The sequence below is a fragment of the Phasianus colchicus genome, chromosome 26 (assembly GCF_987193195.1).
Source record: "Phasianus colchicus chromosome 26, bPhaCol1.hap1.1, whole genome shotgun sequence".
In the NCBI taxonomy this organism is placed as follows: Eukaryota; Metazoa; Chordata; class Aves; order Galliformes; family Phasianidae; genus Phasianus; species Phasianus colchicus.
In genome coordinates, this window is record NC_143461.1 from 1,381,666 (window position 1) to 1,403,239 (window position 21,574).

At 44.9% G+C, this 21,574-nt stretch overlaps 1 protein-coding gene across 1 annotated transcript; it reads right to left on the reverse strand.

The window, feature by feature from the left end:
- Nucleotides 1-13,718: 13,718 nt before the first annotated feature.
- Nucleotides 13,719-14,033, reverse strand: LOC116240980 (feather keratin 1-like). The gene has a single exon (XM_031611565.2). It carries the CDS (start codon nucleotides 14,031-14,033, stop codon nucleotides 13,719-13,721), a length of 315 nt encoding a protein of 104 aa, XP_031467425.2.
- Between the last annotated feature and the right edge of the window lie 7,541 nt (nucleotides 14,034-21,574).

A 21,574-nucleotide genomic window follows, 5' to 3' on the forward strand; every position in this document is an offset into this window, starting at 1 on the left:
ACTGGCAGTGCATCATTTATTTTGAGATGACATTGACTATCCCAGACATCCAGGTGTTCCTGGCAGTTAGATTTGGGAATATGTGCTGTGGTCTATAAAGGTACAGAGTAAATGTATGCAGAAATAGTAAAGAGTAAAAGGATGTAGAAAGAAAGATGAGAGTATTTAAGAGAGTGCCTAGCCATCGCTGTGATCAGCAGCAATCATACTAGTTAGATGAGAGACTTCTGTGGAAAGAGGACTGCAATAAACCCACCGTGAGATCAGTTCTAAACACACATCACATACAGTGTACCTTCAGGGTACCTCATTCATTCTGTGGTGTGTCCTGGGAGTGTGGAAGAATCAAGTGGAATCAAATATAGAGAAGGCCCTTTCACTACTGTGATGCTTATGAAGCTAGTTCACTATTTACTTATTTATGAGGAATCCAGCTTACATACAAAGATAATGTTAGACAGTGAAAGGTTTACTTTGAGAAATACTTCGTATTCTTTAGAGCTATTCTAAGATATGACTACTTCTTATATGAAGAATTAAAAAAAAAAGGGGGGGGGGGGGGAGGGGGGAGAAATAAAGAAAGAAGAACAAAGAAAAACAAAGAGAAACCAAAGAACCTACATCTGCATCTGGACTTGTATAGGCTGAATTTCCTTAATTCCTCCGATCTTGATCTTTCCTCTCTGTGGTTATCATGTAGATTCTTCCCTCATTTCAGGGATGCTAGAAGGAAGACATCACCAGGGAAAAACAAAGCAAAAATATAGGCACTGCAGTTTTCAGCTCATGCTTGGTCAGTAGATATTCTGTCCTATTTAGAAGCAGGTCCAATTTTTCCTCATCCTTCTCCTTGATTTTAGTGCAATTCTGCATATATAAATAATGTCTCTATATCCCTCCTAGATTGCTCATCTGCTGATAAATACATCCCTGAAGGAGCTGAAGTCTTCCTTCCTAGATGTGATGCTGAAATTTGTCTTATCCACTTCACAGGGTCCAAGTCCTATCTGTTTTTAAAGGTTTGCTTGCACTTTGTGTGACAGATCCCCCTGTACTCAGCTCTGGCGAGGCCGTACCTCAAGTACTGTGTCCAGTTTTGGGCCCCTCACTGCAAGAAAGACATTTAGACCCTGGAGTGGGTTCAAAGAAGGGCAACAGGTCTGGTGAGGGGTCTGGAGCACAGGCTTTAACAGAAGCACCTGAAGGAGCTGGGATTGTTCAGTCTGGAGAAGAGGAGGCTCAGGGGAGACCTTATTGCTCTCTATAACTACCTGAAGGGAGGATGTAGTGAGCTGGGCTTTGGCCTCTTGTAACTAGTAACTAGTGATAGAACTAGAGGAAATGGCTTCAAGCTGCACCAGGGGAGATTTAGGCTGGACATTAGGAAATATTACTTTTCTGAAAGAGTGGTCAGGAAGTGAAATGGGCTGCCCAAGGAGGTGGTGGATTCACTGACCCTGGAGGTGTTCAAGGAACGTTTGGACATTGTGTTGAGGGTCATGGTTTAGTGAGAACTATTGGTGATAGGTGGACTGTTGGACTTTTCCAACCTTGGTGTTTCTGTGATTTCTGTGATTAGAGTAACCTGTCCAACTTTTCTCCTGAACATCCAATGATCAAATGATTCAAACCATTCAAGTAGATAAGAGAAAGTTTTGTTCACATTGGCTTTATCATCACTTTCTGCCCTCTCTCCCGGTTTATTCTTATAGCCAAACATGGATACAACAGAGATTACGTGGGTGCAAAATTCACCAAATATCTGGACTCAGAGAATTCTGACCAGAAGTATATATCCTGTCTCCCACAAAGGCACATTGATCCACTGAATCTGCAAGTTTAGAATGTCTTGTCTTTACTAGGAACAAAAGTCAAAGGCTCAGACAAAAAGAAAGAAATCCCATTAGCTTGAGAGTTCATTAAAATCTTAATGTTATAATTTCTCTTGACAATAAAAGCAAAGAAAATAGTAAACTTTTCCTAATTAGTCAATTCCAAACCTCACTGAGCAGTAAAAAAGCCTTACACACTTCAGTAGAAGCCGTGCTGGGAGGCAATAGGCCTTACATCTTATTGAAAGGATTGCACACATCTTCAAATTTTTGCATGTATATCGATCAAGCATAAGTCCTGAGTCTCCTTGTGTTGCTGTGTAAAAGATGTTCCTCTAGGAACTCTAGGTGCACCAATGTGTGCCAAGGGGATCCGTTTTTGTTTACTATCTCCTCAGTGGTGAAGTGAACTGCGTAGAATCAATAGCAATATTAGACACAAGGAAAGAATGAATAAACAGATGAGTAGAAAATTCCATTGATTTCTTACCTTTATTTGGGATCAGTTTCTACTCACACTCATTTTAGCCAAGACCTGGTTTTATCCCAACTGAAGAGGTGCATTTAGATGAAGCAATAACTTTCAGAGTGTAATTGCACTGCCTTCTACAAACTGTTCAATCTGAGTGAATCATCAAGGGTCTGATGAAGTCAGATGAGCTGGATCAACTTTTTTAGCTTCTCACATTCCCTTTAATTTCTTCAGGTTTTCAATGGCTTGATCTGTCTCCAGGGTCCTATAGCATTTGCTCCAACAGTATTCACACATTTCCATCCACATTCAACCTATGGAAAGAAAGAAAAGTATAAGCCCAAGCGTAGACCATCAATGTGTTTGACTTGATGACCATTCCTCCACTACTGTCACAGAATACTGAGTGATTCTCCCCATACATATCTTTGCACCTCTGCAGGTCCCTCTGGCCCTCTGCAGGGCCTTCCTACCTTCAGGCAGATCAACACTTCCTTCCATTTTGGTGTCATCTACAAATTTACTGAGGGTGCACTCAAACCCCCCAGGCAGATTATAAATAAAGATACTAAACAGGGCTGAATCCAGTCATAATCCCTGGGAAACACCACTTCTGACAGGTCATCAGATAGATTTAACTTGATTCACCACCACACATAGATCCAACCAGTAGCTAGGCTCAGGATATATTCCTAGTAATTACACACATACATGAGAAGCACATATGTTTACCATACATATAACATACGCATACTATATATACACAGCACACCAATTAAATCAGCACAGGCAGATATACTCAGCATTCCTATAAAAATAGAATAGCACTAAGGTCATCATCCTGTTCCTCCCTTAGGCTGATCAGAAGGTAATGTGGGAGGAAACACATGTATAATGTGAATTACTGGAGAAGCTTAGCTAAAAATGCAGTCTACCCTGGAGCTGGCCCTTGCATCCACCTAAAAGCGCCAACTGCTGCTCACAAGGTATAAGGCACCTCTCACACAAGGTCACACAGCAGTTGCTGGTACTTAGACATATTTACATAGAGTATAGATTTCCTCATATTTGGAAACAAATGGGAACGAAATGTAATAAGATAGGGCATAGACAGGACATGGTCAGGCAAGTTTTTTGATCATCCATTTACATGAGACCAGTCCTTTTTTCCCCTTATGTCTGTATTTTTCTCCATTTTTTTCCTCCCCTAAATACCTCGTAATAAGTCCTGAGCAATCCCAAAATGCTTTTACTCTGCATCCTTTAATGTGCCCAATATTGCTAAAATATAATCCCTCTGTGAGCCAAGTCGTCTTGATGGGTCTCGGATCTGAACAACACATAACTGTACCGAGGACAAGGGTGTCCATTCCACCCACTACTTATTTCAGTTTCCCTCGCCTGCTTTTTATGTGTGAAAATGTGCCTTTGGTGGGTTGACCAGTCTCCTGTGATGTCCTTGGGATTAGCTGACTGAGGGCATTATTTGGGTTCCCCACCTGCCATTGTTTTTCTGTATTTCTTTGTATGTGTGCAGCCTAGGATTTTACATAACACCTCCTGTTTTTCACACCATACCCTAACCCCTTCAAAAGCTGATGGAGGCAGGGGAAGAGAACAAAATCGCAGAAGAAGGTGAAGAAGGCTCTTCAGTCTTCCCTGATTGGAGCATTTTGGGGAGCACAAAAGGACTGACCTGAAAAAGGTTTCATGGAGAATTAGCAATCAGCCTAGGGAACTTAAGACTGACCCAGAAGGTACTCTAGTGCTTGGGACACAGAAAAAAAAAATGAGTGGGGAAGGATGGAGATTTGCAAGGAGGGAGGTGAGGTAAGTGAAGACACTATTTTGAGGCCAGGTATGTACATCCCTGTGCAGACTTCTCAATGAATGAAAAAGACCATGCAGGCTGGGGGAAAGGGTGGGAGGCTGGGAGGCTGTATGCCTGGGTTTCCTGAGGAAAGTACTGAAGTGTTGCTGGGTTAGAGCATGATGAAAACTCTCATCTCCCTGTAGCACTGAATTCTCTGGGGGCAGATGGTGGGAAAGTGGAGAGAGCCCAGATGACTGGTCCCTTGGAAGACATTATGTACTAGAGAGAAGAAGTCTTCTGTTCATTTAATGTAACCAGAAAGCAGTTATTTGTTTAGGATAACATCAGCAGCACAACAAGTAAACCACCTTAAGAGACAGAGACGTCGTCAGTAAGTACCTACAAACACCAAAACACTTTCTTGTCAGCTAATTCTAGAAAATTCTAATCACACCTGCATTCACACACGCACTCACACATGCATGCCAACACCCATAAGAACCCACGCACATGCACAAGGTTAAGGGTACTCCTTAAGGCCTGACCCCTGTGGAGGACACACTGGTTATAAGCACACATCTCCTCTTCAGAGGGTGCAAATTCACTCACTACCATACCATTTCTGTTGCAGATGTGAATGTTCTGGTTTTGACTGACCCCATGTCACTCCCTAGAATCTCCCAATATACAGGCTTTCAATATCACATATGTCCTGTAGAAGGTTCTCAGTAACATCCTTCTCAGACTTATACTGGAGCTAACATTAACATCTTTATTAACAACCTGTATGTAAAAGAGAATATACTTTCTACAAGTTCATACGGGATACCTGATGAAGGGGAAACAGGTGATAGGCATACTAGAGAAATAGGATAGAAGGCACCTCAAATTACTGAAAAAAGGCTAATGAAAAGATCTCCAAAATGGAACAACCCCCCCACCCCCCCATACAATAGGGTGGGCAGCTTGGTTAGATAGCAGCTTTTTAGTAGAGTATCTGAGGCTGTTGATGGACAAATTGGACACATTTCAGCAATGTGCCTTGTACTTATAGTTTGCCATGATTGTCTCAGCAAGAAAGTAGGGGACATACCTTTCTATTCAGCACTTGTGAAATCTCCTCTGCAGTACTGTATTCTATTTGGAGCTGTCCAGACAATAAATAAATAAATAAATAAAGTAGATAGATAGATAGATAGATAGATAAATAAATAAAAACCAACAAAACCAACACATTGAAACACTGGTGGTGCAAATCCAGTTCAAGCCACCTAGAAGATAATGAATGATGAGGGATGTTTCAAATGGCCATTTCTGGCAATGTCCCATTTCTGGGACCCTATGATTCCTCCTGTGCAGCTACTGGAGCCTAGCAAATTTCACCCAGAGATCTAGTGGTTTCTACCTCCCTAGCCAGTGGATGAGGCAGCTACTTTCTAGATGACAGTTTCAAACAGTAAAGGGGCTGAACATGTATCCCAGACTCAAACACACAGGACCAATAGATTGCCACAGAGAAAGCACTGCCTTCAGCAGTACCCACATATATTACCACTGGAACTCACATCAATCATAAATATAGATAGCCAAGTTTCGTCCTCTCTGGTTAATCTGGATTTAGATTCACTAGTTAAAGTACACAAACTCCCACTCTAAATTCACAATCACATGCGCTGTTGCTGGACAAGTGGACTGAAGCACATTAAAGTGAGAGATGAGTGAAAATGCACTTGTCAAGTTGAGAAGACTGATGAACCACAGTTGGGGAAATTGTTGACCTATCATACTTTTTATTGTGACATCAGATATCTTCTTCACTGGCCAGCACCTCTGGAGCAGCCACAGAGAGGTACCCTAAGCTTGAGTTGGGAGGCTAGTTTAATGATGTTGCTACTTTTGTTGCCTGACCAACTGGTTGGTGTAGGAATATCAGAACAATGCAAAGAAATATATTTATTTGTATACTGAATGGAGGTTTGAGTCTAGTAGAAAGTAACTCTGACAATGGGAGGGGAGTTGGAAACAGATTATCTTTGAGGCCCTTTTAAACCCAAATCATGCAGTGATTCTATGACAAACAAAAGCAGTTATAAAGTCAGAGGACACAGTGGGAAGATTCTTGACAGGACAGGGAAGAGCCAGAGTACCCTGAAAGGGGCTAGGACTAAACTGAGAGGATTCTTTGGGCTGAGGTTTGGAGGTGGCTTTAATCTGGCAGAGGTAGGAGAATATGCAAGCCAGCAAACTTCAGCTCCAGCTTTCTAGGAATTTCATGGATACCTTGTTGAATGGAAAGCATGACAGAGTGCAGATTTTGCTGGCAGTCCTGATGGAATGGGCAGAAACTGATGAGACACAGTTGCCCAGATATGGGGGAGTAGGGCAAAGAGTATCCTGTCACCCTGGAGTGGGCAGAGTGGACAAGGCCCCAGACATACTGAGAGTGTTTGTAGAAAACCCTCAGAGACAGTCCAGACAATGGAGGCAGTCAAACAGGTGCACCAGTGCCAACCTAGAACAGCATCAGGAGGATGAGAGTCAAAAGCAGACCAGCTGCCTGCATCCAGGGACATCAGAGGGAGCAGTGATGGTAGGAGAAGGAACATGATACATCCTTCCTTAGAAATTATAATCTCTACAGACCTGGAGCACTGTGGGACAAATACAAAAGTCAGTCCAACTCTTCACTCTCTCATCCACTTCACTCTCCTCCTTTGGAATCAAGTGAGTACAAAGCTCTGTCCAGTGCTGAGGTGTGGGTCTGCCTGTCGTGGGAGGGGAAGTGGGTAGAAGGGCTGAGATGAAGAGAGCCAGGGGCTGGACTCAGAAGATTCTAGAAGTCTTGGCTGCCAAAGAGCCTTCCTGTTCCTGGCTCTCTTTGCACATTCCCATGAGGGACAGATAAAGAGGACCCTGGGCTACCTCTCTCCATGAACGGCCCCTACCTAGCATGTGCCTTTGCAGACTTCTGGTGGGCTGCTGGGCTTCTTTTCTCATTTCCATGTTCTCCTGGTCCTTTCTCCCAACAGGTGCCCCTCCAGACACAAGACATATCCTGCTACGACCAGTGCATGCCAAGCCTGCCCTGCCAGCCCTGTGACCCGACCCCACTGGCCAGCAGCTGCAACGAGCCCTGCGTCAGGCAGTGCCAGGACTCCACCAACGCCATTGAGCCCTCTCCCATGGTGGTGACCCTGCCTGGACCCATCCTCAGCTCCTTCACACAGAACACCGCTGTGGGATCCTCCACCTCCGCTGCTGTTGGCAGCATCCTCAGCTCTGATGGTGTGCCCATCTCCTCTGGTAACTTTGACCTCTCTTGCATTTCTAACCCTTTACCATGGCAGAACGTGCTTCCCCTGTGAAAGCTACCTAAGGCGGCCACCATCAATCAAGGATATGCTAAAGAACTGAGAACAGGCATTCCAGCCATTGCTTTCAGAGGGGCTGAGCATACACAACTCCATTTGCAAAGGAAGACATGAGGAGATCAACCCAAGCTCTCTGAAAACATGGCCCATGCCTAATGTTCCCTCTTCTCTCTCTCTCTTCTCCCTTTTTTTCTGCTCTACTGGACTGTGAACTCCTGATAAGCCAGTCTTGGAAGAACCAGCTTCCTCTCTCCCTCCAGGGTGTGGGCAGACAGATGCCCAGTGCAAAGCTCCCTCTGATCAATGATTCCTACCTACCCCGATGCTCCCCATATCATGGCACCTTCTCAGAGGTCCTTGTTCCCCTCTTTCAAATCCTTAAAGTTCTTCTGTATCCTGGTCTGGATCTCTGTGTGGTACTTTCCTCTCTGGACACTCTCCCAGGCTGCCAGAAATCTATTGCTTTGAGAAGATCCTGCAGGGTCAGAGGAGACCCATGTCCGTTGCCAGACAGTGAGACACAGGCAGTGAGCTTGTTTCAAACACTGTCCCTCGAAGTTGAGGAAAATTTCCCACATCCAGGGCCTGCCTTTCTGTGTCTCTGCACAGAAGTGCTCTCCCCAGCCTTTGAGCACATCCAGCAGATGGAGAACCCAACCAATACCCTAGAGAGGAAATGATCTTCCCAGCCACAATGAGAGGTAGCAATGGCACTGGGACATGCTTTTGTATCTGGAAGCTTCTGCATGTCCTCCATGACATGCATCCTTCCAACTGGCACATCTAGGCAGAAAGGAAAGGCGTCATGGCCTTTCAAAATCCTCTTGGTCACTGAGGGCTCTGATCTGTTCCTCACAGGCACTCATACCCTTGTGTGAGACAGTCACCTCTAAAAGCATTGTGGGAGATGTGGTAGTATGTGGCTGTCTTGTGTTGGCAGAATTAACAGTGATCATGACTTTGCTGGTGTCAAAGTTTCTGGTGCAATGAGAGAAAAAAATGTCAGCACTGATGCTTTTTCTTTTCCTCTTTTAATCATTTCTGGTCCACCTTGAAGGTTCCTTTTCATTGACGGGGCAGGTGGCTCAAGGATTTATGGGACAACTCATCAGTGCTACTGGGAGATGAGTCCTCCTGCTGGTGGGGTCGAATGCAGACTGAGGACATCGGCCTGGTGCTGTTGTGCGCAGATTTTTTGCAGACCCAGTGTTCCCCATCAGCAGGGATGGAGGAGCAGGACTTTTTCATATTCCACACTTCTGAAAGGTATGAGTGCTTGTGAGAATGTTCAGATCCCTTGTGAATTTTGAAGAGCTTTGATCATTATACAGATCTGGATGAACTTGGGATATTGCAAAGGTTCGTCTTTATACTACTGCTTTGGCTAAGCAAATATATTTAACCTCTACTCGTCTTTTTAGAATGCCTCATGGCTAAAGGCCTGGGATCATAGAATCAGAGAATATACTGAGTTGGAAGAGCCCACAAGATAATATCAAGTCCAACTCATGGTTCCATTCAGGATCACACAAAAATCAAACCAAACATCTCTGTTGTCCAAACATAGCACTCTTGCCGCTGTGACCACTTCCCTGGAGAGCCAGTGCCTGAAAACCCTCTAGTGAAGAACCATTTCCTAATATCCAGCCTGAATCTCCCCTGTTCAGATTTACATTGTTCTCTCAGATCCTATTGCTGGTCACAAGAGAAAAGAGGTCAGAAACCCCATGATAATTTGCCCTCATGAGGAAGCTGTAGACTGCAATGAAGTCATGTCTCAGCTTTCTCATCAAAGCTTTATAAGCCAAGTGACCTCAATCACTCCTCATACATCATCTCCTGTAGACTTTTCACTATCTTGCCCAAAATTGCACACAGTATTTGAGGTGAGGTTGCATCAGCACAGAGTAGAGTGATCCTAGGAGCTCTGCCTGAGTAGCAGGAAGATGGTTTTGTTCCACCTTTTAGATTGAGGTTTGGAAATTTCTTGAAGTTGACAGGTAGAAGAGATGGAAGATGGAAACTTGCAGACTTTACTTCCTCTTTTTGGAAGATGGCTTGGCACCCTCTGGAGGCAAAATTGGAATGTGGCTCTTCTGCTCAACACCTGTGGGACTGGCAAACTTTGATGAGTCATGGACAGACAGACCTAGATGATCCCAGTCTGAATATTTTTTTTTTCTCTGTTTTAACTTTAATTTTCTCTTTTAACTGTATGAGTTTCAATAGATCCAAGAATCGGGTCGTGCATTTTGGTCACAACAACCCTAGGCGACCCTACAGGCCTGGGGGAGAGTGGATGGAAAGCTGCCTGTTGGAAAGGGACTTTGGTGTACTGATGCACAGTCAGCTGAATATGAGCCAACAGTATGCCCAGATGGCCAAGAAGGCCAATAGCATGCTGGCTTGTATCAGGAATGGTGTGGTGACCAGTACCAGAGAAGAAATCCTGCCCCTGTACTCAGTATTGTTGAGACCTCGCCTCAAGTACTGTGTTCAGTTTTGGTCAACTCAGTATAGAAGGGACATTGAGGTGCTGGAGCAGGTCCAAAGAAGGGCAACAAGGCTTGTGAAGGGCTTGGAGAATATGGCCTACGAGGAGAGACTGAAGGAACTGGGGCTGTTTAGTCTGGGGAAAAGGAGGCTAAGGGGAGACCTTACTGCTCTCTTCAAATACCTGAAAGGTGCTTACAGCAAGAGTAGGCTTGGTCTCTTGTCACTGGTAACAGGTGACAGGATGAGGGGAAATGGCCTCAAGTTGCACCAGGGGAGGTTTAGTTTGAATATCAGGAAAAACTTCTTTACAGAAAGGGTTAAGCACTGGAATAGGCTCCCCAGGGAGGTGGTTGAGTCACCATTCCTGGATGTGTTTAAAAACCATTTGGATGTGATGCTTAGGGACATGATTTAGCAGAGGGTGGTTAGGGTTGTTTGATTAGGTCATGGTTGGACTTGATGATCTTTAAGGTCTTTTCCAACCTGAATGATTCTATGATTCTATGATTTTCAGATCAATGTCTGAAACAGCCTTAGCTGAGAAGCAAGTATTGTATCAGTATAAAGAAGGTTGGGCAGATTTTTGGAGAATATTGCCTCTTAGTTTTGACCTTTGCCACGCAACATCAAGCTCCCATTGCATCTAGAAGTCTAGAAATCCCTGAATCCATTCTTTTCCAAATTCCCTAGCTGTCTACATTCTTGAAGAAGCACACAATTTCTTGGAAGCAATAAATAAATAATACACTTGGTGCCTTATAGCTGTAATGCAAAGTCTTGGATGGAGATCTTTGAGTGTCTGGTTTAGAAGATGAGGGAACACTAGATAATAATTGCTGATGTGTTTTCACAGAGGAGCTAAGCTGCAATGAGACATCTGCTAAACTGAGCATTAGTCAGGAGTATAAATACTCAGTTCATCAGAGGCATCAGAGACCTGTTATCAGCTTGATGTGGGCTGGCTTATAGCTTTTGAGGAACAAGGATATTGCTAGGGAAACTTCCCTTAGTTAATCAATAAGTACCTCATGGTTTAGGATTTAACATCTATCTTCCAAGCAGTGTCCGTGAAATACATCTCTCTTTCAAAGCCCAGTCACCTCTTCTCAAGCATACAAGGCTTTCTCTCAAATTCTGTCCTGGATATTTTCCTCCTCACTTCCCTCCCTTTTCCCTTCTCACTGGAAAGGTAAAAGAACTAATCTTCCTGCATTTTTCCTCTGTTATGAAAACCAGAATGGGAGGATCCCATGACTCTCCCTTCCCAGCTTAGGAGGTCATGTGGAAAGCAAGCATAAGCCAGCTTAGCAGTGAGATCTAAGGATAGGACTTCTTTGCCTGGCCAAAGTTTACCTCACCTCATCTGATGTGCATAGCAATTGCATAGCTTCAAGTTGTGATGGCACACAAAACACCACCACACTGTTCTCTCACTCTCCCTTCCAACTCCCCCCTTATTGAGATAAAGACATTTTAATTAAATGAAAATAAAAACAAGCAAGCAGAACAAAACAGAATAAGTAAAAGAAGAAAATAAAGGCTGAATCAGCTGTGGTTGTTCAGTCTGGAGAAGTTTCCAGAAAGATGTCACTGCAACTTTCCAGCACTTCAAGAGAGCTTATAAATAGGAAAGATATTGATTTCTTTCATGGTCTGAAAGTAATGAGACAACAGAGAATGTTTTTTGAGTAGAAGAGGGAAGATTTAGATTCTATATCAGGAGGAAATTCTTTAGTCAGAGGGTGATGAGACACTGGAATAGGTTGCTCAGAGAAGATGTGAATGACCCATCCCTGGAGATGTTCAATACCAAGTTAGTTGGTGTCCCGAGAAACGTGTTCTAGTGGTTAGCAACTGTGCCCACAGCAGGCAGATTAGAACTACATGATCTTCAAGGTTCCTTGCAACTCAAATGGTATGATTCTATGTGAGGAAAGTATCTACGAGTTATGTACTGTCAGTGGACTTCAGTCCCAGTTTTGCTGCCTCTCTGTCCTGATATTCCTTTTGGACATCAGTGCACAGCAGAAGGTGGCCACTGCTGGCCCTGACTGAGGAGCCAGAGCTTCCCTGGGAGGGCAGCAGGCACACAAGATCACAGAAGGGGACAAAGTGGAGAGGGAGAATGGGGAAAACATAGGTGAGAATTTCTCCTCCTGGGCTGGGAGGCCCACGTAGAAAATGGAGGGAGAGTGGGTGAGCTGGGTCTTGCTTCAGTTTGCCTCACATGGAGGGTGGGGAGGGTGGGGAGTGAGGAAGGAACTGATGGTTACCAAGGTCCTTCAGTGGTCAACACACCACACAAATTCAGGCAGTATATGTTCCTTCCATTCTCCTTCTGTTTCTGTCCAAGTTTCCTGAGGAAAAGAATGTGGGCAGAAAACGGCAGGGAGAGACTGAGGGCAGGAGGAGATGCATCACGTGCTCTACAGTCACCAGCAGCAAAGGCTGGAGAGGGGCTTGCAGATGAGGGCACAGCTAGGCATGGTGAAGGAGATCCACAGAACCCTGATTAGCAGCAGGATTGCAGCTACCCATGTTCACATAAAGATAGGTTTTTTGTTTTTTTTTTTTTAAAAAAAAAAGGAAAGATAAACAAAAAGAAAAAACAGTGATGTCAAATCAGTGTTTCCGTACCACCTGCCAGAAGGAAGACCAATGCTCAGTCAGCCTCTAAAGAACAGTTACTTGGGAATGACTGCTCCCTGTTTTATAGACAAATATGATGTGATGTGGCACACAATATCCCCATGTTCAATTTGGGTCAACCATCCACACTGTATGACCTTTTAGTCTCCTTCTGACTCCTAGTCAGCTCTGTGCGGGTGCAGAATGGGAAACAAAAGGTCTTGATGCTGTGCTAAAACCTTGTTGTGCTACCTCTGCTGTTTAACTACACCTTTACAACACAACATCATATAGGCTGTGGTGAAGAAAAATGTCTCCGTCTTAGCCAGTCCCAATACAGTCCGGTTCCCAAACTCCCTCTACTGACCTGCTCTGGGACCATTTTCTGCCCAGTACCACTGTGTCAAGAGCAGAAGGAATTGCTGCTCCTGCTCTGCCCTCTCTCCCGCTGTCCCCTTCAACAAGCTTGTGGAGCTCATGTCCTCCTGGGACCTCCCGCAGCTCTGGCTCTGCAGTCAAAACCAAGAGAGAACATCTTCTACATGGTGTACATCAAGGCCAAGGGGGCACATCAGGACAGAGAAGCAAAAGGGTAGGTCTGAAGGCCAGGGATACTGCAGGACTCATGGACACCCCCCTCATGCATGAGTGACAGTGATTTCCTAAAAGAGCCAAAAGCGGTGTTGCAACCTTTAGGAAAGGTGTAGCGTTCCAATGTGCAGAGACACCTATTGAAATCCATAGTGCAAGGCATTTCCTCCTGGCACTTGTTGTCTGGAGTGTCCCCTGGGGAAGGACAACGCAGAGCCACAAGCTGGAATGCAATAAAACTTTAATGTAGGAAAAGAAGGAAACGAGGTCAGTCTGAGGGGAGGTCGTGGTGCAGGAAGCAGCAGGGACAGATGACAGTCTGCACTGTGTGGCATGCTGAACATGCTGACTGCTGTACATCTACCTGTTCCACACAGACAGAAGGACCACCAGGTCCTTTTTGAAACAGATGCACACACTACTCAGCCCTTTTTTACAAGATCCCAATGCTCGGTTCCCAGGATGTTATCACCTCAGTCTCTGGGAATCTTCCTCCAGGGCCATGGCCAGCAGATTTAGCAGGGGAAGTACCGCCTGCCACAAGAGCCGCTGCCAAAGCCGGAGAAGCCAAAGCCTCCAGAGGAGATGGGCACACCCTCAGAGCTGAGGATGCTGCCAACGGCAGTGGAGGTGGAGGATCCCACGGCGGTGTTCTGCGGGAAGGAGCTGAGAATGGGTCCGGGTAGGGTCACCACCACGGGAGAGGGCTGGATGAAGACGTGGGAGTCCTGGCACTGCCTGACGCAGGGCTCGTTGCAGCTGCTGCCCAGAGGGGTGGGGCCACAGGGCCGACACTGCAGGCGTGGCATGCACTGGTCGTAGCAGGACATGTCTTGTGTCTGGAGGGGCACCTGTTGGGAGAGGAGTCTGGGGGACGAATGGGGCTGAATGAGGAGCAGTCTGCCAGCCCTCAGTGAGAGAGTTAAGGCACGTGTTACCTGTGGAGATGGAGGCCATGTAAGGATGCCAGCAAGCCTTCTCCTACACTTTGGTCCTCATGAGCCTGGCCAATATCTGTCACTTTCAGTTAGGTCTCCTTTAGACCATAGGTCAGGAGACACCCCAGCTAAGATCCAGCATCTCTCTGTTACACACCTGCTGCCCCACTCCTTCTCCTGTATTTAGCTGTCACCCTAATACCCAAAGTAAGATCAAGGCACAAGCACGTGCTGAGAAATCCCCAAGGGTGGTGGTGAGTAGAATGAGGAGGAGCGTGGCCTTCAGATTCACCTTGTTCCCAGATCAGTGGAGGCAAGAGGAGCGGATGTGAGAGGGAGAAGAAAGGCCTGCTTTTATACTGTTCTGATACTGGCCTAAAGTCACTTCATGTGGGTAGTAATTTGCCAACAGACTCATCTCAAATGCAAATTAGCCTTCCTAATGGCATAATCTTTGCTTCATTTCATTTCCTCATTTCTGACCTACTCATTTGCACACAGAGTCTTTTCAAGTTCTAGGATGAAAAGTGCATGGATTTATTAGGCAGCAACACAACAGTCCTGTCAGATATCATACCCCAAACCCTTAGATGGATCCCAAGCAAGTGTTAGATGTCTGTGGATGTATCTTGTTCTTTTTTGCAACTTTGTTGCAAAAGTGCACATATCCTCTAGTCTGTTTGGGGTATTCAAGGGCTCCTTTTCTGTGGATGCATTCTGCCTTCTCCCTCCCTGCCTACCTTCATACCTGTTCCATCAGTCATTGTTCTTTCCCTTCATTGGCAGCTGGACTGTACTGCTGCTTGCAAATGCCCTCCCCAAAATTTTCTCCTTCTGGCTAGATATTTGGTTGTTTTTTTTTTTCCACCTTTTTTAACTCCTGGTGCAGTCTCTGCTAGTTACTCCAGTTTTCAGGCACATCTCCCAGCTCCTGCAGTAGAATAAAGCTTATTAATAGTTCTCTTGCAATCACATTTGCCAGTTCCCTCAGCACTTACTGATGCATCCCATCACAATCCATGGACTCAAAAATGTCCATTTTGCTCAAATATTCCATGACCTAATCCTCTTCCACTAAAGGTACATCTTGCTACGTCCAGCCATTCAGCCTGGCCTTTGGGCCCTGGGATTCCTGAAGGTCAGTCTTGCTGGATAAGAAAGAGACAAAGAGGACATTCAGTAATTAGCCTTTTTTACTGTTGCAAGTAACCAGGTCTGCTGTTTCATTCAAGAGAGCATCCATATATTCTCTAGTTTTTCTTTTGCCACTGAATTACTTGTAGAAGCCCTCCTAGTTGCCCTTGATGTCCTTTCTCAGGTTGAAGTCTATCAGGCTTTTCGCTTTCCTTACTTGAACCCTATCTGCCTGGACATTGTGGCTGTACTCCTCCCACTTTACCTGACACTACTTCCATCCTTCAGAATCCTCATACTTTTGTGTTTGAGTTTGGTTGACAGTTGTAAGACTGTGAGGCAGTCCAGGACTGGCTTCCTCTTCCTAAATCCATGCTGTCCACTCACTATCATCTGTTTGTACACTCTTTGCTTTTCATGACTTTGAAAGTCAGTTGAGAGCAGCCTTGCAGTGGTATCTGCCAATCCCTTGTGTGCGTGCTATTAGGTGTAATGGATTCATTTGACTGTTGATTCAATTATCCTCTACTGAAAGGAAGTCTCAAACTTTGCCAGGATCAAATCTTTACATTAAAACCATGGCCAAGAACCTTTTGAGCACCTCCACTTCCTTCTCATGCCCTGTCCCCAAGTAAGGTGCCCCTTCAGTACTGCAGCTCCCTTTGCCTTAGCCTTGATTTTATTACTTATCTGCCAAGAAGGTCTTCTTGATGCTTTCCTTGTCTTTTGCCTGGTTCAACTCCAGGAGGGCACTGGCTTTCCTAACATCAAGACTGCATTCTCAGACAGACTGGCAAGCTTTCTCCCTAGAGCTAACAAGACCAAAAGGAGGACATCCATTCGGACAGCCTGGATGCCAGTGAAGGCAATGGCCAGTGAATGTCAGAGTGAGCCAAGAGAGAGGCAGAAGAAAGATTCATGCGGCATGTCTGTGGGAATGAAGTACAATGTTTTTTTCTGGTTCAGACTGTGACAACACTATACAAAATGTAACATTGTGAATTCTTGCTGATTGGTTAAGAGATGGACTTGCATCTAACTGTTGTCTAGAGACAAAACTAACAATCTTATGAAGGCCTCAGAATGAAAACTATACTGTAACACTCTTGTGAGAGGAAACTGAGTTAGTAATCTTGCTTAAGGTGGTCTTGGGTCATTGTTGTCCACACATACAACCAAGGCCCTCCACAACCACCATGCAAAGGGAGAAGCACTGTGGTACAGCATGTGCACGGCACATGATTCTGGATACTCTCTGCCTGGCAATAACTTCTGGCCAATTGTAAGGGATCTTCATATGACATCAAAAGCATTCCCAACCCCACTGCCTGTGGTGCTAATCCTACCAAATCCTCAACCACCCCAGAAGAACAAGGAGGAGGATAGATTCTGAGGACATCAAGGGATCTGCAGTAATGACTTGCTTTTCTTTCCATTTTTTCTCTATCTCCTCTCTTCTTTAGTTTTTCCTCTCTTTCTCTCCAATTTTTTTAATAAATAAAAGCACAGCCTTGGTCAGCCAACACCTCGATAGTTCTAAGTCTTAATTCAGAGAGATGGAGATCAATATAATGAACCACAAGCCTCTTTGGCTTGCCACACAAGTCCTTAGGGAACAGAAGCTTGAAGTGTTCTTTTGAGTACAGTAACACTTAAAAATGATGGACATCATCAGTGATGAACATTGTTAACCATTCCCCCATGGTACCACAAGCCATGCCCTGTCCCAGAGTGAATGTGACCATTCCAACACATGGAGCTCCTTTTCTGCTTATGCTAACATGACTCTACTTACTTAATTGTTGAGTCTCTCAACACTTGAAAAAATTCTACATGACAATATAGGCATGTCAGAAATGAGGAAATGTAATTGCAGTGTTGACAGCAAGCAAAACAAAACCTGTGAGATTAGGAAGGCTAATTTGCATTTGAGATGAGTCTGTTGGCAAATTACTACCCACGTGAAGTGACTTTAGGCCAGTATCAGAACAGTATAAAAGCAGGCCTTTCTTCTCCCTCTCACATCCGCTCCTCTTGCCTCCACTGATCTGGGAACAAGGTGAATCTGAAGGCCACGCTCCTCCTCATTCTACTCACCACCACCCTTGGGGATTTCTCAGCACGTGCTTGTGCCTTGATCTTACTTTGGGTATTAGGGTGACAGCTAAATACAGGAGAAGGAGTGGGGCAGCAGGTGTGTAACAGAGAGATGCTGGATCTTAGCTGGGGTGTCTCCTGACCTATGGTCTAAAGGAGACCTAACTGAAAGTGACAGATATTGGCCAGGCTCATGAGGACCAAAGTGTAGGAGAAGGCTTGCTGGCATCCTTACATGGCCTCCATCTCCACAGGTAACACGTGCCTTAACTCTCTCACTGAGGGCTGGCAGACTGCTCCTCATTCAGCCCCATTCGTCCCCCAGACTCCTCTCCCAACAGGTGCCCCTCCAGACACAAGACATGTCCTGCTACGACCAGTGCATGCCACGCCTGCAGTGTCGGCCCTGTGGCCCCACCCCTCTGGGCAGCACCTGCAACGAGCACCTGTAAAATCCTTTGCTTTTACTTTTATCTCCCCTACTGGTTGTGAGTGAGCATGCAACTTGTGGGTGCTTATGTGTGGTTTTTTTAGTCAAAACAGCACTGAGCAGTGCGGGCAATTCATGTCTTGCTGCTTACATCTCTGTCCTAGGCATCCTAATAAAAACTGGCAGAGGAGGTCAGGAAGAGAATACAGGCAGAAGGAGATACAGGGAAGCATTCTGAATGCATCAAACGGGCACCCACGTGGTCTACCAAATAGTTCAAATACCAGCAACAAAGGTTTCAGAGAGTTTTGCATCTATGGATTTGGAACTACTGAATTGCTCTAGAACACTCCTGTGCGCCATAACACCCAGAGTTCTTACTGGCAGTTGTCCTGCTGTACCCCAGCCTTCATGTCACTTTGTGAAGCATTGGAACAGGCTGAAGTTATTTGAAAGATGTGTAGATGTGGTGCTTCTGGTCATGATGTAGTGGTAGATTTGGCAATGCTAGGTTAATACTAGGTTAGTCCTGGTCATCTTACAGGTCTTTTCCAGCCTCAGTGATTCAATAATTCTACATATTTCAAGCCCTGTATAGCAGCAGATCAAGGGAAAGGCCAGAAAGAACTGCTTTTGTGGCAATTCACCAAAAAAGATGTGATTCCCAACAGTTTCTCCAGACCCAGCAATGTCAACAGAATCCTGGGCTACATGACCTCATGCATAACCATGAACTTGAGGAAACTGATAAGCCCAGTATACTCAGCTCTTATCTGACAACATCTTGAATACTAAGCCCTGCTTGGGGTTGTGCTGAAAGAAAGACATTCACCAGGCAGAGCAAGTTCTATTCAGCTTAGGCAGAGTAATCAAGGGCCTCAAGCACTTAACCAGTGAGAAGTGGCTGTGAGCTTGCTCTGCATGGGAAAGAGCAAGACTTTGATGGGATATCTAAGAGAACATTTGGAGTAGATGCAGTGAGAACCTCCAAAGACAGAGCAAGGCTTGGTGCTGTGACAGTACTGGAAGACAAGAGACAGTGGACTTAAGGTTTGCACTGAATAGGAGGAAAAGGGACAAGAACTGTCAAGCAGTGGTATGCTTGGAGCAAGCGGTTGGACATATTGACTTACAGAAGTTCTTTCTACCCTGATTTGTGCTATGACATTATGGCCATAGGACTTTCTTTGTGTGACTGCCAACTGGGAACAGGACAAGACAAATGGCTCAGCTTCCCAGCCAAGGAACTAGACACTTCTCTGGATATGTCTTGAAAGCTCTTCAGAGGGGGAGAAGGGGTAGCAAAAAGCAAGAGAAAAAGCTCTATGATCCAATGGTCCCAAAGCTGCTAACACATACATGTATTTTTTTTCCAAAAATGTTATGACTGTGTGTTTCCTTATTGTTATCAAGCTTTTGTTTTGGAGCTGCTCTCCTCATTGCCCTGCATATCTGATCTGCTTAGTTCTTAGAATGGGTTTTCTGTGTTCTACTAGGAATCTCTGGCCTCTGCCTTCTCTATGACACATTCTTCCCCCTTTCCTTACTTCTTGCTTCACAATGTTGAGCTTATTAGAGTGAAAGAAGCAACATGTACAGCAAAGTGAATAGAAGTGGTGGGGTTACATGAGGTAGTTCTGTCCAGTCCTAAAAAGAATAATAGAATCCAGCATGGTTCGGACTGGAAGGGACCTTAAATATCATATAGTTCCAATCCCCTTCCAAGAGCACAGACACTTCCTACTAGATCCAATTGTCCAAAACCCCATCCAATCTGAACACTCATAAAGAGGGAGCATCCATAACTTCTCTTTGCGGTCTGTTCCAGTACCTCAACAACTTCTTCATGAAAAAACATATTTCTAATATATTATCTAAACTCACTTTTTTTTTTTTTTTTTTCCAGTTACCCCTCGATCTGTCCTCCTGTCCTGTCATTACAGCATTACAGTCCCTCATCTATCCTGTGGGCCTCCTTTAAGTATTGGAAGTCTGATATAAGGTCTCTCCAGGGTCTTCTATAGTCAAAGTAACCCCAACTTTCTCAACCTGATCCAGTCCTCTGACCATCCTCATGGCCCTTCTCTGGACACTCCAAAAGCTCCAAAACTTCCTTGTGCTGCTGGCCCCAGGCCTGAACACAGTACTTCAAGATGGAGCCTCACAAGGACAAAGTAGAGGGGAACAATCACCTTCCTTGCCCTGCTGGCCATCCCTCTTTTGGTGCAGCCCTGTTGGCTTTCTGGGCTGCAAATACACATTTCTAGCTCATCTCAAGCATTTTATCCACAAGTAATCCCTAGTACTTCCCAGCAGAGCTACTCTTCATACACTCACCATCCAGCTTGTATTGATGTTTGGAATTGCCATGATCCAGGTGTTGACCTTGAAGTTGATCTTGTTGAACTGAGACAGATCAACACATGACACCTCTTGAGCTTTACAAAATGTTTCTGGATGACATTGCTTCCCTCCAACAAGTTGACAGCACCATGTAGCTTGGTTTCATCTGCAAACTTGAGAAATGCATGCTCAATCCAAATATCTTACTGACAAAGATGATAAAATTTAGTGATCCCAGTACTGACACCCAAGAGATCTGCATTGGAAGTCATTTCTTAGGAGAAAAAAAAAAAGAGAGAGAGAGTAAGGTGTTATTGCAACTAAGCATACTCAATGCAAGTCTGTGTTAACTATTGCTCATCAAAACCAGTGTCATCAACACACTTCAAAAACTACTGAAGAAAAAAAGTGTTTCTCCCCAGGCTTAAGTAGGAGAGTGTCCTTAAGGGGAAGAAGAAGTACAATACAGAGGCCCAGGACAGCATGAAAGAGAACTTTAATTAACTTAAAGAAGTAAAAATTTTCCTGTGATTGGAGGCCCTAGTGGAAGAGGCACCACAGAAAGATGAGAGTCTGTGCTATATAGCCAGCTATTCATCTGCTCACACCAGAAAAGAAGAAGGGCTAGTAGCTTGTTCCAAGCCCAGGCTAGACCTCTCCTTTTCCTCTTGCGATGGGAGCTATATATATTCAAACCCATGGAAAACAAGATCCCCAGTACTCTACCAACACAGGAAAACTTTATTGAGAGCAGTTCCCAACAACTTTAGAAGGAAAACACCACCAGCCACTGTTGAGGCTGCTAAACCTGGAGAAGCCAAAGCCAGAGAGGTCAAAGCTTACAGAAAGATATAGGCACAATCAGCACCTCTGTCTTATTGCATTTTCCAGGACCCCACAGCAAATACCATGGGAAGGCTTGCCTTTCTTTCCTAAAAGCTGCTGGGGACATAGTTGCTACCTTCTTGCTCTCACCCGTAGCAATGTGGACATTGCACCCTGAAGCTCTACTCTGAGGAAACGGTCCTCTTCTTTGGAACCACTGACTCCACCTCGCTTTACGTCAAAACTGACCATTAGAAGAATTTGCCCTGTTTTCTTACCTTTCTCAAAAACTTCCTCTGCTGTGTTACCCCAGACAAACATGTCTCTGAAAAGTTGTTCAAAAGTGCTGGTCCAAGTCAAGACCCTTGAGATCGCTACATAAGCCAAAATGTTTAGAAACCGGAAGGTAAAGTGATTCCACCCCAGGCATGCATAATAGAAGCCTGTAGTACCAATTGTCCAAAGGAGAAGGAAGGACCCTTTCCCAGAACCAACACTTTGAAACATCTCTCCCCTAGCCTCCACTGGGCAGCCTTTGCAAGGGAAAGGATAACACAGAGGTGCACATTCAAATGCTTTAAATCTTTAATGAGAGAAAATTTGG